Raw genomic sequence first — 17,649 nt, forward strand, 5'->3', positions numbered from 1 at the left:
ACTGCTCTTACATTATATCTGATGTGTTCCAAGGCTTCATTGATTGCAATACAGCTTGAAGATTGCAGACATTGACTAAAGACAAACTCCACTCGCTCACTCACTCACTCACTGTAGACTTGGATCCATGGTAGACTTGGATCCATGGTAGACTTGAGATCCATGGTAGACTTGGATCCATGGTAGAATTCAGATCCATTGTAGTCTTGGATCCATCGTAGGATAGAGTCAGTACACCTGTCATACAGATTACACGTGTGATAGAGTCAGTTCACCTGTCATACAGATTACACGTGTGTAATACAGTCAGTACACCTGTCATACAGATTACACGTGTGTAATACAGTCAGTACACCTGTCATACAGATTACACGAGTGTAATACAGTCAGTACACCTGTCATACAGAATACACGTGTAATACAGTCAGTACACCTGTCATACAGATTACACGTGTGTTATACAGTCAGTACACCTGTCATACAGATTACACATGTGTAATACAGTCAGTACACCTGTCATACAGATTACACGTGTAATACAGTCAGTACACCTGTCATACAGATTACACGTGTAATACAGTCAGTACACCTGTCATACAGATTACACGTGTAATACAGTCAGTACACCTGTCATACAGATTACACATGTGTAATACAGTCAGTACACCTGTCATACAGATTACACGTGTAATACAGTCAGTACACCTGTCATACAGATTACACGTGTAATACAGTCAGTACACCTGTCATACAGATAACACATGTGTAATACAGTCAGTACACCTGTCATACAGATTACATGTGTAATACAGTCAGTACACCTGTCATACAGATTACACGTGGGTAATACAGTCAGTACACCTGTCATACAGATTACACGTGTAATACAGTCAGTACACCTGTCATACAGAATACACGTGTAAGACAGTCAGTACACCTGTCATACAGATTACACGTGTAATACAGTCAGTACACCTGTCATACAGATTACACGTGTAATACGGTCAGTACACCTGTCATACAGATTACACATGTGTAATACAGTCAGTACACCTGTCATACAGATTACACGTGTGATAGAGTCAGTACACCTGTCATACAGATTACACATGTGTAATACAGTCAGTACACCTGTCATACAGATTACACGTGTAAGACAGTCAGTACACCTGTCATACAGATTACACGTGTAAGACAGTCAGTACACCTGTCATACAGATTACACGTGTGTAATACAGTCAGTACACCTGTCATACAGATTACACGTGTGATAGAGTCAGTACACCTGTCATACAGATTACACGTGTGATAGAGTCAGTACTCCTGTCATACAGATTACACATGTGTAATACAGTCAGTACACCTGTCATACAGATTACATGTGTGTAATACAGTCAGTACACCTGTCATACAGATTACACGAGTGTAATACAGTCAGTACACCTGTCATACAGATTACACGTGTAATACAGTCAGTACACCTGTCATACAGATTACACGTGTAATACAGTCAGTACACGTGTTACACAGATTACACGTGTTACACGTGTAATACAGTCAGTACACCTGTCATACAACTTTGCACGTCTATCAGACTCGTGCTGAAATGGGTTCCGTCCGTGTGTGTGTGTGTGTGCGTGTGCTTGTGTGTGCGTGTGCGTGTGTATGCGTGTGCGTGTGCGTGTGTGCGTCCCGAAATCGTTTCCGGAGCATAACTCAGAAACCGTTAAATATTTCTCTACGAAACTTTGCACGTCTATCAGACTCGTGCTGAAATGGGTTCCGTCCGTGTGTGTGTGTGTGTGCGTGTGCTTGTGTGTGCGTGTGCGTGTGTATGCGTGTGCGTGTGCGTGTGTGCGTCCCGAAATCGTTTCCGGAGCATAACTCAGAAACCGTTAAATATTTCTCTACGAAACTTTGCACGTCTATCAGACTCGTGCTGAACTGGTGCCATTTGCTATTTAAGAGTTTTATAAATTATGTTTTACGTTTCCATGGCAACAAGTTGGACTTAGGTTCTATAAGGGTGCTGTTCGTTTCCGAAGCGTAACTCAAAAACCGTTAAATAATTTCTTATAAAACTTTGCATGTTTACCAGACACATACTAGACTGGTGCCTCTTGCTATTTAGGAATTTTTGAAATTTTTATTTTTCATGTTTCCATGGCAAAAAGTTAGACTTAGGTTCTACAGGGGTGGTGTTCGTTTTCAGAGTGTAACTCAAAAACCGTTTAATACTTTCTTACAAAACTTTGCATGTCTACCAGGCACATACTGAACTGGTGCCTTTTGATATATAGCACTTTTAGAAATTTTTATTGTTTATGTTTTTATGACAACAAGTTGGATTTAAGTTTTAATATAGGATTGGTTTACTTAAGTAGTATAACAAATAAACTGTTAAATATTTCCTTGCCAAACATTGCATGTCTATATATAAAGCGCATACTGAACTAGTGCCATTTGATATTAAGGAGTTTTAGAAATATTTATTTTAGAATTTCCATTGAAAGCTATTTTGACATGGGCTAAGAGAAATGTTGGGTAAGTTACCTGGTTTGGGACCATAAGGTGTTAAGATGGGCGGGGGATATAGATGACTTTGTCAACTATACGCTTGTTACCCCTGTCTTGACTCGATCAGTTACCATTGCCTTTAATGACCTCTTTGTGTTTGTGGTCACGTATTTCAACTGTGTGAAGTTGTTTACTGTCATAAAATAGGCACTACAAAGTGACTCGATACACTTCCAGTAGGTCTTGCCTTCTCTCTTCCTATTCTCTCTATACTGTCATAACTACGTTTGGGCGTCAAGGGACCCTACAACAGTTGCCTAAACGTATTGCCGTTCCGTGTTGTCAGACCCGTGAAGACCCAGGGTAGAATTGGTCTTCAGCAACCCATGCTTGCTGTAAAAGGCGACTCTGCATGGAAGAGGTCAGCCCTGGGCACCTGCATAAACCCAGCTGGCTAACGACTTTGCTTGTGGTAAGAGGGGACTACACTTGTAGTAAGTGGCGACTAACTGGACCGGGTGGTCAGGCTCGCTGACTTTGTTGATGCATGTCATCGATCCCAATTGCGTGGATCGATGTTCATAATGTCAATCACTGGATTGTCTGGTCTAGACTCGATTATTTACATAGTGCCGTCATATGGCTGGAATATTGCAGAGTGCGGCGTTAGGCAAGTTACAAACAAACGAACACCAAAACTGCGTTAAAACTGCAGCGTTAAACTAAATCATTACAGGCTATCATTAAAAAATATCTTGGTAAGAAAAGAGGCAGATTTTACTGTCTCTTCATTGACTTTTCTAAGGCATTTGCCACTCTTAGGCATGAGTTCTTCTGCACTCATTGTGTGATTTGGTTGGTTTGTCGTTTAACGCCGCACTCAGCAACATTCAAGCAAAATGACGACGGTTTGTAAATAATCGAGTCTGGACCAGACAATCATGTGCATTATATCATGAGCATCGATCTACGCAATTGGGATACGATGACAGCTTTTGTAAAAATACAGGCATGAAAGTAATTCAGAATAAAACTAAGATTATTATGCACCAGATATTGTAATACTATTGAATCTGCAAATTTTGTAAATGTAGTTTAAAGGTTGGTAAAATCAAATTGTCATGACGTGGTTCTAGTGGAATGAGGAAGAGTGCCTTTGTAGTTTGTATATATGACAAGGGCAACGACGTTTTGGTGCAGACTATTACATTTAGCAAACAACAGGCTACCAAAACAATGTTATATGTTAAAGTCTTTAGATGATGTAGGTCGTAATACATGGACGACACAAATAAGAAATATTCTGTTTACATTTGGCTTTGGCTTGGCCTGGATTAGTCAGGAAATTGGAAACCAAGCAGTCTTCATTGCACTTTAAGCAAAGACTATATGACAATCTCTCTCAGTCACGACAAACATCCCTACATGCAAATAATAAGTGTTTTTACTAAAATGATTTTTTTAAGCATACATGTAGGTGATCTTTTGAGAACATCCTTTTCTAGATTTAGATGGTATGTTGCATTTTCAGACTTGCTGTTATGACTGGCGGAAAAAATATAATGAAAGACACTATGTAAAACAAGCTTAAAGGCTATTTTGCTGTTGAAGACGATTTTTACATTTTCTATGAATGTCACTCCTACTCTGAATTGAGAAACAAATATCCTCAATTAACATTTTGATTTCTACCATGAAGAGTTGAAACATTGATGTTATCAGAAATTTCAGTCTATTCCTATATCATGTAAATATAAATAGAAACACCGAATTGTAAATCTGTAAATATAATGCGCATGCATGATCGCGCGTTTGTATGTATTTTGGGCCGGAGGCCTTATACTGAATAAAATTGTTTGAATGTCTGACAAGTGACTCATTAGCTGTTTAACTGGTCGTTTATATATAGGATAAAACGTCCTCCTTGTCTTTACGTATAAACCGAATGAAAATTTAAATGTGAAAAAACATTTATCAACAATTTTGTTTCAACAATACTTTCGTAAACCTTACGAAACGGACGTAAAATATCTCTTGCTGGCGTACATGTACTTGAAAAAGATATTCCTAAAAACATTGTCGATTTATCAGCGGCTCCTTAGGCTAGTGGCCCACTCGCTTGGTTACAGAGGCGCCGATAACCCATTGATTGGGTTACAGATGCGAAGGCTGCGAGTTCGAGCCACTAAATATATATAAAAGTCTTCTCTCGTTTCATTTTACATTATTCCGTATGTAAATATATAAACCTGTATAAGTAGTCATGGTCATTCTACAGACATAAAGGCTCCGTAACAACAATAGGATGACGTCACTGGTGGACCCATATTGCCCAGAAACGTTCATTTCCCGTGGCCCACATATCATGCCACAGTTATAACATGATAGCCAACTCTGACACGTTACACGAACTTCGAGCCGACCTGTCCTAGTTTCATCCCCTAACAAGTGACATAGGTAAACATGTCTTGGTATATGACGCGACCAGGGGATCGAATCACCGACCTCACGCACCCAGATCCACTATCTCTATCCAATGCTAACCGGAGGATGTTAGATCTGATCACAGCAGTCCGAAGTCCTTTTTTCAAATGAAATTGCAGAGGTAGACACCAATGGTCATATCCAACCAGTCCACAACTCATTTCGGGTTAATGGTTAAAATAACTAGATTTTGGAAGAAAACAACTAGTCCAAATAGCTTTTCATTAGTCTCGGACTAACAGACTAGTGTCTATGTCTGTCCCTGAATTGTATAGCTTCTTACCGTCAAACACCCTTCGTATAATATCAAACTGGTGCTATTTATTAAGAGATCTGTGCTTGAAAAGACACGATATAACTCCTGGTGTACAAAGTACACATCGTAATCCAGATTTTAAAAGGGGACTCTGCTCCCCGATATGGTGTCCATTTCAAGTCAGGTCTAGACCCAATAAGTTTGAAACTTAATGCTCTTCGCGTTAGAAGCCTTTGCGTTAGCCGACAACGTTTAAAGGGCTTTAGTGAGTGAGTGAGTTAAAGTTTAACGTCACATCGGCAATATTTCAGCCATATCGTGACGAGGCTTTAGATCCAATTGATAAGAACAACAGGTGCGACACTCAATCTGTAGATCTACGTATGTGAGGTTTCATAAATACGAGCAGAAACTCTATGATGTAAATCCTGCTAAGCCGGACAGAATAACTGGCCACAAATACATGGAGATTAACCTGCTTCAATCTGTTAAGGTCACTCACTACCTAAGGCCCGTGTGTGTGTTGGGAGGAGCCTTGTTGATATCAGTGTCTCCAGCAACGCCATCTCCTTGGACTTCAGGAATAACTTCTCTTTTGAGCTTCCGGTTGTATTGTATGTACTTCCGGTCACCTGCTTCACCGCCATCTCCAACACTCAGAGCGTACCGAAACATGAATCATGACTACCACATGAGGCACACGCCCTGATGCAACCCGAGGGAGGTGGGTTTAACGCCGCTTCAGTGTCTCCGGAATATCGCGGCGTATTGCTTTAATGTGAAAGCCAGAAGGGGGTGCAGACCTTACAGACTTTTAAACACTTTTAAAATCACGTGGATTGTGGTACGCTAAAGGAATGCAACTCTGAACAGTGAACTGCGACGATTGGGCCTCCCCAGTCCCCAATATGGAACATGACATTGGTGGGTTGTTGATTGGTTTGTTGTTTAACGCCGTTTAGTTTATTACATTGTCTAGTTTATTACCTACACATGTGGCATCAACATCAATGTTGGACTTGTGTGGTAGAACTCTTCTGTTGTAATGTTAAACCGAGAGCAATAAGAATTTGTTTCTACACAGAATGTTTAAACGTCTTCATTATAGTGAGTGAGTGAACGAGTATGGTTTTACGCCGCTTTTAGCAATATTCCAGCAATATCACGGCGGGGGACACCAGAAATGGGCTTCACACATTGTACCCATGTCGGGAATCGAACCCGGGTCTTCGGCGTGACGAGCGAACGCTTTTGACCACTAGGCTACCCGACCGCCCCTTCATTATAGTATTGACGGTCTTTTCGCTTATTTCCTATAGTAGTTTATGTATACACAACTACTAAAAGTCAGTAACCACACAACACCTGAGAAAAATCCACAATTATATTCATTTGCTAAATTGAACCAATCATTAGCATGTGGCTAATGTATTGCAAATGTACAATTTCTGGCACTGTTCACACCTTACAGTGACAGTTATTTGAAAGAAAAAGTTTCTTATCGCCTCTTCCGAACAGAGGCCTCCTTGGTTACCCGAACAGGAATACCTCTGGGTCTTGCAGGTGGGAGGGGTTTCTTTTGGGTGTTTTGACTTGGCTTCTCTTTGGACATAATTCCCCCACCGGAAATGACCTTCGACTTGTTCTTACTTTCGGTTGTGACCGTGGCCTTGTTGAGGCTGTCCCCTGAGGCAGAGGGGTCTTTCGTTCGCACTTTTGTGTTGCTGCATGTGACATTCTTGGACCTTCTGGTGCATGATCTATGAACCTTCCTTGGGTGGACTGGAGGAGGTATGGTGGTAAGACCTGTCCGATTCTTGTCTGGAACCTGACAGGTCTGTGGGACAGTCTGTGGCCGAAGGGCTGCTAGTTCACTGACGACCTGCTGATGAGAGGATCTCAGCTGTTTCAGCTCTTCCTCCAGCATCTCCCTCTGCCGCACCCCCGCCTGTTTCTCCGACTCCCAGCTTTTGGCGAGCTTGTCCAACCTTTGTTTCACTTCCTGGAAATCTACGGGACCCATGCTGCTGCTGAGCATGTAGTTAAAATTCTCCAGTTTATAATCTCTGAGGCCGAGGTCAATGTCATGTTGCTCATTTTCTTGCCGCAGTTTCTGGTTCTCATCCAGGAGATGATCAACAACTCTGCCGGAGACACAACAATATGTTCCACATAAATGATGACACGACACTCCCAACATAATTATATGTTAATATAAGATATTAATACCAGCACGTATCAAATCCCAAACTATCAAAAGGCACCAGTTAACCACTTGACGGTCGGTCGGGTAGCCTAGTGGTTAAAGCGTTCGCTCGTCACGCCGAAGACCCGGGTTCGAATCCCGACATGGGTACAATGTGTGAAGCCCATTTCTGGTGTCCCCCGCCGTGATATTGCTGGAATATTGCTAAAAGCGGCGTAAAACCAAACTCACTCACACTCACTCACCACTTGACCTATCTATGTGACAAGTTTGGTTAAGATATGTCTCATGGCAACAATGTATCGAAGAGGGCAAGTTACCGATACATTTTGTTAAAATTTGGCTTATGGACACATCAAAATGAAAAGTGATTAAGAAAACTCCAAGAAGTAGTATTCATTTTCTCCAATGAATGGAAACTTTGGGTTGACAAAGAAATGTCTGTATGATATGTTAAACTGTAAAATGGACGAGACGGGAAATTAAACAAAGATTTTATAACGCAGGGGTTTGTACATGTATAAGTTTGGGGATAAAATACGGTTTTCTTACAAAACATACTCGAATACTAATTGGAATCTCTTTTTTCGTGAACCGAAAGAACTTCACGGAACTATAGATTGCTTACCTTTCCACTACAATTCCAACTTGAAATTTTATCTCCCTATATCGAGCTGTGAAAAAACAACAATCAGCATTGGATGAAAACATGGACAACCATATATATTGCAGTCGAACACATTTGATGTGTTACCATTTCATTTTAAAATGACAAAATGCCGAAAGAAAAATGTTATGGCCAATGACAAATTCAAATACAATAAAAAAAACATGTATGGGAATTTATTGATAAAAAATAATACCACGATGCTTTAGGTCCCCTGGATATGTAGACAACAGTTGCTGTCGGCATAGATATTCCTAGTATTTTCTGCTTAAATACCGTGGACAGCAGTATTTACAATGAGGAGAAAAGTAATTGTGTTTCCATAATATTTCTCAGCAAGAATGAACTACTATTGTATAACGTTGTTGCAAAACATCACAGTTACTTTACACACTATTTCCACTGAGTTTTATATAGGTATACTTTTCAGTAAAATAATTCTTCCAATGACAATACTTGTTTCAATTGTTTCCTTAAATGAACAAAATATGATGTTATAAGTGGAAACATACATGCCAACGTTCATCTTTCTCAGTCTGGCAATGCCAGAGACGATGTTTACAGAACCATACGTGCATTTTGAGAGAATAAAAGATTTCTTTGTTGGTTGAACGCGGCATTCAACAATAATTCCAACTATATCATGGGAATCTGTAAACAATCGAATCTGGGCTAGACAATCAATTGAATGGCATCATGAACATTGATCCAAATTCGGGATACGATGACATGCAATCAACCAAGTCGCCGAGACTGACCACCCGGTCCATTTAGTCGCCTCTTACTAGGTGAGATGAAATGGGGTTTAACGTCGCGTCCAAGATTATTCCACTTATATAGCGACGTGCATGCACGCGTGTGTGTGTGTGTGTGTGTGTGTGTGTGTGTGGCTGCTTGTACTAGTACGGACTGATGCCGATTTATAGTGCTAGCTCACTGAGATACCATGCCGCAGTATAACACGAATACCCCACTCAGACACTGACTCCGAGCCGACCAGTCCTTGTTTTAGCCCCTTAATGCCGAGCGCCAGACAGGGTAACAACAAGTACCATCTCGCCTCTTACTACAAAATGTAGGTTGCTGGGGATCAATATATTCCTACCAGGAAAGCTCACGGGTGAGAGAATTAAAGAGCAATGCGTCACATTTTGAGCTGAAATGGCTGAGCATCATATGTACCTGCATCACTTCGGGCTTTTCTCCCACATATGCTGACAAAACTGGAATAGTGTTAAAATTCTGTTCATTCACTCATTGTTTGCAATTCCATAGTATATAGCTACCGAGCAGATGTTCCCGTAGATCCGATGCAGTAGGACTAGACGGACAGGGGTCGGGTTCTTCCAGCACTGGAGAGAGGCGCGTCCCGTATTTCCACCGTTCTGTCCGATACTGTGTCATCTGAAGCGATAGCATCCATTTTATGTGAAAAGCTGGGGACCTTTTTGGCCCACTTGAAATGACAAATATTAAAGTTGCGGAAAGCTTAATAGGTATGACATTATGGCTGACATGTTTAGCAATTGTTCATACTTACACTTGCAAATTACATACTTGTGACTAAAACAAGAATACGAATAAAAAAGACCCTTAAAGAGAAAATGTATGTCCTGTTTTTAAGCTACATATCCTTCGCTTGGATTTGTTTGTTTGTTTGTTGTTTAACGCCGCACTCCAATATTCCAGCTATATCAAGTCGGTCGTCTGTAAATGATAAAGTCTGGACCAGACAATCCAGTGATGACATTATGAACATCGATCCACGCAATTGGGATCGATGACATGCATCTACCAAGTCAGCGAGCCTGACCACCCCATCCCATTAGTCGCTTCTTAGGGCAAGCATGGGTTGCTAAAGACCTATTCTAACCCGGATCGTCACGGGTCCTTCGCTTGGAATAAATACTTCAAATATTTTAGTAACACACTTCCTGAAACCTGTAACCTGAAAGCTAAGCACTGGCACATTTGAGCCTTACCTATTCAGTTAGTAGTAGTTCAAGTATGTCTTAGATAACGTTTATCCAACGCCCTGTCAAAGGGAAAAACGGACCCTTTTTATACCACATCCTTTGATATTGATATTTTAGCATATGCTAGTCAATACAAATTGAATTAATTGTCATATACTGTTTTCTAATTTTCATTGTGAATAAAGTTTCTGTTGTAAATCGACTTGAAAATCAGTGTGTCTATCATATAGCCTCGTATTATGGGTTTTTGGATAAAAAAAAAAAATCATGATCAATCAAACCTGGAAAAGCAGTTGCACTGACAGTAGAAATGCTTGTGGAAGATAAAAATGTTTGCATTACCTTCTCGTCTGGGATGTGAGGCTCAAGTGAAATAACAATCAGCTAGTGAAAAGGCCAATCGTGCAGGAACAAACAAAGCCGTGTCATTCCGCTTCCTCGAATATCCTCTTCTATGACGTCATCCCTATTTTTTCTGTCTATGACGTCATCACTCGGGTCCACTCGGATTGTTCCGATACAGAATGCCGTCCTGACAGAGCCGAGCAGTGATTTTTCCCAGGTCGAAGCCATAACATGCTGCGTTGAAAGAACCATGAACCCACACCCAGAATAATGTTTGCCCATATATTAACTTTAACTTAAAAGATGAGGGACCGACCATTTTGATATTTCAGGGACTTTTATTTTGGTCCAGATATTTTTTTTCAGTTAGTCGATTCTTCCAGGAATATGTAAAGGTTATACCCACACTTTCCGGGGTTTATCGCCCAGTGGCGTAGCTAAGACCAAATACAAGTGGGGGCCCCCAACTGAATATCGTAAATGTGAGGCGGCAAAGCATGCCCACAGATGTTCAAAACAGAAATTCTAAAATTAGAAATAAGTTGTATGTATTATTGTACTATAGGTAAGTTTGGTGCCTAATTATTTGGCTAGAAGGAAGGCATGACGAGCAAGAGACATAGAAGAGGTTCCTGGTTGGGAAAGTCACGTCTTGACGTGTTTTCAGTCGAGACCCAGATCAAAACCATTTCATGATATGAAACGCATTGTATGTCTTCATCTCAAATGAAGTCTAGGCATCTCAATTTCAAACCAGCAAACTCTTTCAAGACTCTCTCAGTGCTCAAAAGTAATTTCTCTGTGTACATGTAGGGGCAATCATTCTCACTTGTACGCTGATGTCAGGCAACAACAAAAAAACATTTAAAAAAAGAAAAAGATATATTTTTATTTATTCCAGAAAATATAAGTGTAGGCACGTGCCTATTATGCGTACAGGCAGTCAGCCCCTGTCGGTCAATATATCAACAGTTTAGTAGTGAAACCTCATCGGTACAAGGGGGCACGGGTGGTCCAGTCGTCAAAGGCGCCGCGATTTGCTGTGCAGAGTTGCGTCCCCTGGGCTCGCCAGAAACCTATGCTTGCGGATTTGAATCTCGGATCGCCCCGATTATGTTTCTAGGTTTGTCAGCACCATATCCGTGCTCGTGGGTTTCACCGAAGTGGTAAACGTCTGGGACCTGCATCACTTCGGGTTTTCCTTCTTACATTAAGCTGACACGCCGTGATATAACTGGAATACTGTTAAAACCGGCGTTAAACCAACTCAATCACTCGTCGGAACAAACATGATGAAAATAGAACATTGCTTAAAGCGTCCGTAAAATATTTATTCCCTAAGTCAGAATGCAGAGATGTAAGTAGCGTAAGAAAGATTTTCATTCATCGCAGTAGCACGTATGTAACGTGTCTGGTCTGAAGGCCGATGAACGCAGACAGCATTAATAACGGAAATGTGAGCTCAACTCCCTCATACTTAGCAATTCCGAAATGTTTGAGTTGATAATTTCGAGACAGTGTGGCCGTTGTCTGCACCCATAGCCAAGAGCTATATTTCTCATCTTCCAAAGTGAGCCCATATATAAGGCTTCTTCCAGACACTGACACTACAACTGCCTTTCTACGGTAACTGGGGACAAGGATGTGCTTAGACCAGAGTTACAACATTCCAATACGTAGTCAAGCTTTCAAAACGTTTTAGTGAGTGAGTGAGTTGGGTTTAACGCCGCTTTTAACAGTATTCCAGTCATATCACGGCGTGTCAGCTTAATGTGGGAGGACAGCCCGAAGTGATGCAGGTCTGAGACGTTTACCACTTCGTTGAAACCCACGAGCACGGGTATGATGCTGACAAACCTAGAAATATAATTGGGGCGATCTGGGATTCGTGCCCTCACACAGCCAAGAGATAATTTCGGATCGGATTTTGCAATTCAAAAAAAATTCTCACCAGACTTTTTGAATTAATTCGACGTTTATGGGAAATGTTCTTGAATATACGCCACTTCTGCTTCTATTCATGGAGTCTGAAATTAACGCGCATGAAAAACTCGTGCAACGGAAGTGAGCTGCGATTGGTTAGCTTGTGAGCATGATATCACGGGACAATATTGGCGAACACCTGCATGAAAGACTTTAGAGAGGCTAGATCCAGACGTTGTAATTTGTGATGGCAAGAGTTCTGGTAGACAACCAAGAGGAGAGGTGAGAGGCATGGGTCCTTTGAAAACACGGCTTGAGAGAGAGAGAGAGAGAGAGAGAGAGAGAGAGAGAGAGAGAGAGAGAGAGAGAGAGAGAGAGAGAGAGAGAGAGAGAGAGAGAGAGAGAGAGAGAGAGAGAGAGAGAGAGGTGGGTGGGTTGGGTTGGGTGGGGAGTTGAGTTATTTGGAGTGCTCTGAGCCTAGGAGGCGTGCTCTGAGCCTTACATTGGCCCATGCCGCTCTGGAGTGATTTGAGACGGGGATTGAGTTGTGGCTCCTGCACCGGGAACCAGCTTGGCGAATGGGACCAGGGTATTTGTCATACAGAATGGAGACATAAGTTATGCCCTGGATCACCGAGGATGGGTCCCCGGTGGTGTCGGCTTTTGACTTTCTTGATATATAATTCCATAAATATAAAATAAATTAAAACTGATTAAATTGTAATTGTCACAATTGAATGAACTTAAATATTCATGCAGTGTGTCTCCACACCAAGAACCTATTTGCAGACAAGCTGAACCCGGAAGCACTGCGCGAATCATAGCTGACAGGTATTAAGGTTCGCTGGTGCAGACGGATTGATTTGTGCGTTTGAACGATCCCGACGTAACCCGAAGATGACCGATTGACGAATACACAGAAATTGATGACGTAGTAGGCTACACACAAACACCCAAGATGGCTCCCACGGCTATCAATTTATGTTGTTCTGCTGTTAGATGGACTCCTGTGTTGTTTATCACAGCGATTGTAGTTTGGTCATATTATGCTTATGTTATACAGATGTGTATCCGTAAGTTTACATTATTTTGTTCCTTATTTTGCCTTTTATAAGTCATGAAATCGACGTGTGTTGACTCGGAACTCACACGGCAACAACCTGTCATCGCCGTTTCTGAATGACACAGCGCTGTCAATCTGACAATTCTTTAAATGTTAACATTGTATTTAACATATACATATTGTTTATATAATATTCCTCCTTTGATGTTGTACATGTAATTAACAAAGACGTTACTTAACTAACACTGCTAGTGTGATTTTTCTTGCCACTTCCTTGTTAGTTTCTAAGAATTTATAATAATATTTTTTTCGGTCACAATCACTGTGGTCATAAATATGCATCTGGATGTTAACACGTTTAATGCCATGTTTGCATGGTTTCAGATTGGTTAATTTTCTAGGACATTGCTCCGTTAGAACTTAACTAAATAGCTTTACTAGCCCAGGTAAAGATAAAAGGCCCTTGTAATATTAACACAATAGGGACATTTGGGCTTGTGTTAAGTTCTAACCCTATGTAGCAGAGTATGGAGTTATCCCCCAGATGACATCCTTACCTTGTCAGCTTGCTGACGGGGTTAACTTCTTTGGTCATGTAGACAAGGCGTCCCACCTCTGATCAGAAGGCCCCTGTTTCGAATCCCATCATAGGACTCTTGTGGCCGCTACACCTGCATTTATTGTCATCCAAAATGTCCCAAAGATCTTTACAAGTTTGGTAATGATGGAGATCAATGTCAAATCAAAATGTGATAAAATCATGAAAATATCCTAATGTTACATTCGGAAAAGCTTGTGCGTCAAATATACTGTTAGATGCCAATTGAAAAGCACATTGTGGTCAATTTAACTGTTGTATCTTCAACAGTCGCTGATTGGTGAATACCCCGTCGTAAATTGTAGAAACCCAATCAAAATCAAACCCCTGGGAAAAATACCCAGATAACCAAAAGCTTACCTATAGCTCTGCTCTTGATCAACGAGGGATGCGTAACCATAATGGCTGTTTGGGGTGCTCGATCAGATATGGGAATAAGGATGAGGCAACCTACTGGTGCTATATAGCTGTGCCAGGTAAATTGAAGTTATGCCCAAATAAACCTTAGTAACATTGTAAATATTTATGTTTTCAAGTTAATGTATTTTATCATTTTAATATTATTTTTTATGTAAAGAGGAGATGCATGAATGTGTGAACTGTTTTCTATAAAAAAAATTATTTAAGATATTGAATGATACAATTTAATTGAAATTAACTCTATTACTCTGGGATGATACTTCTCTCTGAGAATAGGAAAACATTTACTTGCAAGCTGGGCCTACTAGCATGTCTAGGGTTAATAAAACTTACCATAGTAGAGCTGAAAAACTGCTGACTGCAGCATAATGCCACATTCACTGGACATGCTGTGTTCTGCCCAGTAACCATCAAGATAGGTTATTGTTTCAAATTACACATGAAGATCCGGGTTAGAATAGGTCGTCAGCAAACTATGCGTGCCGTCAAGGGCGACTATGCTTGTCGTAAGAGGCGACTAATGGGTTTGGGTGGTCTGGCTCGCTGACTTGGTTGATACATGTCATTGCATCGCAATTGCATGGATCGATGCTCATGACATCAGTCACCAGATTGTCTGGTTTGGACTCCATTATTTACAGACCGCCATCATATTGCTGGAATATTGTTGAGTGCGGAGTTAAACAACAAACAAACAATATTGTTTAAAAGATAAAGCCTTTTATCCCCATTATTTATCATCTTCATATAAATAGCTCATCAAAGGGTTGGCTGTATCTTCTAATAAATTTGAAAAATTTGTTACTGGGATTTTGGATTGTGATTGTTCCTTAAGAGTTTATAGAAACTAAAGCCTACCCATTTACTGATGTACTTGTATCTATGTATGCCATAGATTAAGGACAGGTGTCCTTCATGTGCTCGCTACAGTCTTAATCATAGAAGTGATTTCAATATCTGTCTTACAGATATATTACATGCAACCTTATTCTTTATTTATGTATGAGTTGATATACTATCTTAAAACAAAAGTCAGCACAAAAGTCATAAAATGATGGGAGATATCAGTGTCTTTCCAATCATTGCCATATCCAAGATATTCATAGGAACAATTGATCATGAAATACTTTTAAGCATGACTCTAGGTATTTGTGTGATGAATATAGTTAATGTGAGTTTCTATGTTCACTCGAATACCAATCATTTGTCACTGAATTTATTACAGCATACTGTGGGGTGATACCGAAATTAAGGCAGTGACAAGTCACCAAAGTATTGATGCATTGCAATACTTGTGCTACAATATGATTTTTTGTTTGTTGTTCAACGCCGCACTCAGCAATATTGAAGCTATATGCCGGCGGTATGTAAATAATTGAGTCTGGACCAGACAGTCCAGTGATTGACATCATGAGCATTGATCCACACAATTGGGAAACGATGACATGCATCAACCAAGTCAGCGAGTCTGACCACCCGATCCCGTTAATCGCCTTTTACAGTAAGCATGGGTTGTTGAAGACCTATTCCACCCCGGATCTTCATGGGTTGCTACAATATGAAAAGCATAAAAAATCCTATATCAGTACTTAATGATATGAGTGTGAATGTGGACAATACAGGGATAGACATCGTAACTAGTCCTTCGTCTGGGACTAGTGAAGATCTGCAGGGACGAGTTGTTTTCTACCTAATACTAGATGTTTTATTATAAAAGTAAATTGCAAATGATTCAGTGATTTCATTTGATTGGCTTACCAAGCATATTGTTTTTGAGTTTGTTTTCATAAACCGAAAAAAGCATTAGGCCACTCATACTAATTGACTTCTGTTTTCTGATTGGCTAATAATAGAATAACAGAATAGACGAGTATAATAATAGAATAACGGAATAGACGAGTATTTGTTTGCATTATTGCAGTGAAGGATGTCACTGATTTTGTTCCTTTGTCTATTGTTTTTTGTGTATTAATGATCATTTTGCAGTCGATGAAGTTATTATTTTTTACATACATATTTATAAGAATTAGCTTTACACAGTATGCAGACTGTTTTTACCTTTTATACCTCCATAAATGCAATTGAAAGTCAATTCCTTGTCTAAAATTAGCTGTGGATTAGATGGCTGTGACCAATGGTTACTGACCTTGACTAGTATCTCCTGTATGTTCGGTAGGAGTTTTTTTTTTTTCATGTATAATCTCTTGGTTTTCTTTCTCTCTGCAGTCACAGTTGAAAGTATAGCAGAAAAAGGTAATGTGGTCTTTTTGGAATTAACTTACTTTCTTAGGTAGGATGCTGTAATCATGATGTTAATAAACAATAATTGTGATGTTCATTGTTTTGTATGATCGACTAGTACAATAACTAGATTAGTTTCTAATGGTGTTACATGTGCAATGTGGTTAGAATTGGGTTCAAATTTATTGTTATCATTGCCTCAATTGAAAATAAGTCAAGTCAGGAAAAAATCTGTTTGAATTCTGTGATAGCCCAGATGATGACCTGTGCAGTGTTTGGTTTCAGTGATATATCTCCTGTTGTATCATCCGGTTCTCTTCATGTTTGCCTGGGCCTACTGGCAGACAATATTCACAAGAAATGGACCAGTACCAAAAGAAGTAAGTACTTAGAACTCATTAGAAATCATTTTGACATGTGAATATTACAATATATCATATTGACAAGGTACCTCCAGTACCCCCATACTTGTCACCCTGTTGGGATTCCAGGGAAGAGTAGTTGCCCAGTACCAAATGCTAGTCACCCTGTGGGGATTCCGGGGCAGAGAAGGTCCCCAGTACCCAATACTGGTCTCCTCATGGGGATTCCAGGAAAGAACAGGTCCCCTGTGGTGATTCCAGGGCAGAGTAGGTCCCCAGTACCCTATGCTTGTCTCCCTGTGGGGATTCCAGGACAGTAAGGTCCCCAGTACCCCATGCTTGTATCCCTGTGGGGATTCCAGGGCAGAGAAGGTCCCCAGTACCCCATGCTTGTCTCCCTGTGGGGATTCCAGGGCAGAGTAGGTCCCCAGTACCCCATGCTTCCTGTGGAGATTCCAGGGCAGAGTAGTTCCCCAGTACCCCATGCTTCCTGTGGAGATTCCAGGGCAGAGTAGATCCCCAGTACCCCATGCTTCCTGTGGGGATTCCAGGGCAGAGTAGGTCCCCAGTACCCCATGCTTCCTGTGGAGA

At 40.7% G+C, this 17,649-nt stretch overlaps 2 protein-coding genes across 6 annotated transcripts in view; one reads left to right on the top strand and one right to left on the bottom strand.

Moving 5' to 3' along the window:
- Positions 1-6,755: 6,755 nt before the first annotated feature.
- LOC139450110 (uncharacterized) lies at positions 6,756-9,534 on the bottom strand. The gene is made up of 3 exons (XM_071231762.1): positions 9,417-9,534; positions 8,092-8,137; positions 6,756-7,401 (listed from the first exon to the last, which is right to left on the bottom strand). Exons 1-3 carry the CDS (start codon positions 9,532-9,534, stop codon positions 6,756-6,758), a joined length of 810 nt encoding a protein of 269 aa, XP_071087863.1.
- Positions 9,535-13,332: 3,798 nt separating this feature from the next.
- The window catches only part of LOC139450639 (palmitoyltransferase ZDHHC2-like), a 34,850-nt gene continuing 30,533 nt past the window's right edge, over positions 13,333-17,649 (top strand). For 4 of the 5 annotated variants that reach the window (XM_071232426.1, XM_071232427.1, XM_071232425.1 and 1 more), the window contains exons 1-3: positions 13,333-13,447; positions 16,682-16,708; positions 16,982-17,076. In XM_071232426.1, coding sequence (XP_071088527.1) covers positions 13,333-13,447; positions 16,682-16,708; positions 16,982-17,076 — 237 coding nt within the window. The remainder of the gene's footprint in view (positions 13,448-16,681; positions 16,709-16,981; positions 17,077-17,649) is intronic. The other variant, XM_071232428.1, reaches the window with a different exon arrangement.

Source organism: Haliotis cracherodii, unplaced genomic scaffold, assembly GCF_022045235.1.
Source record: "Haliotis cracherodii isolate W230 unplaced genomic scaffold, xgHalCrac1.p SCAF_8, whole genome shotgun sequence".
Taxonomy (NCBI): domain Eukaryota; kingdom Metazoa; phylum Mollusca; class Gastropoda; order Lepetellida; family Haliotidae; genus Haliotis; species Haliotis cracherodii.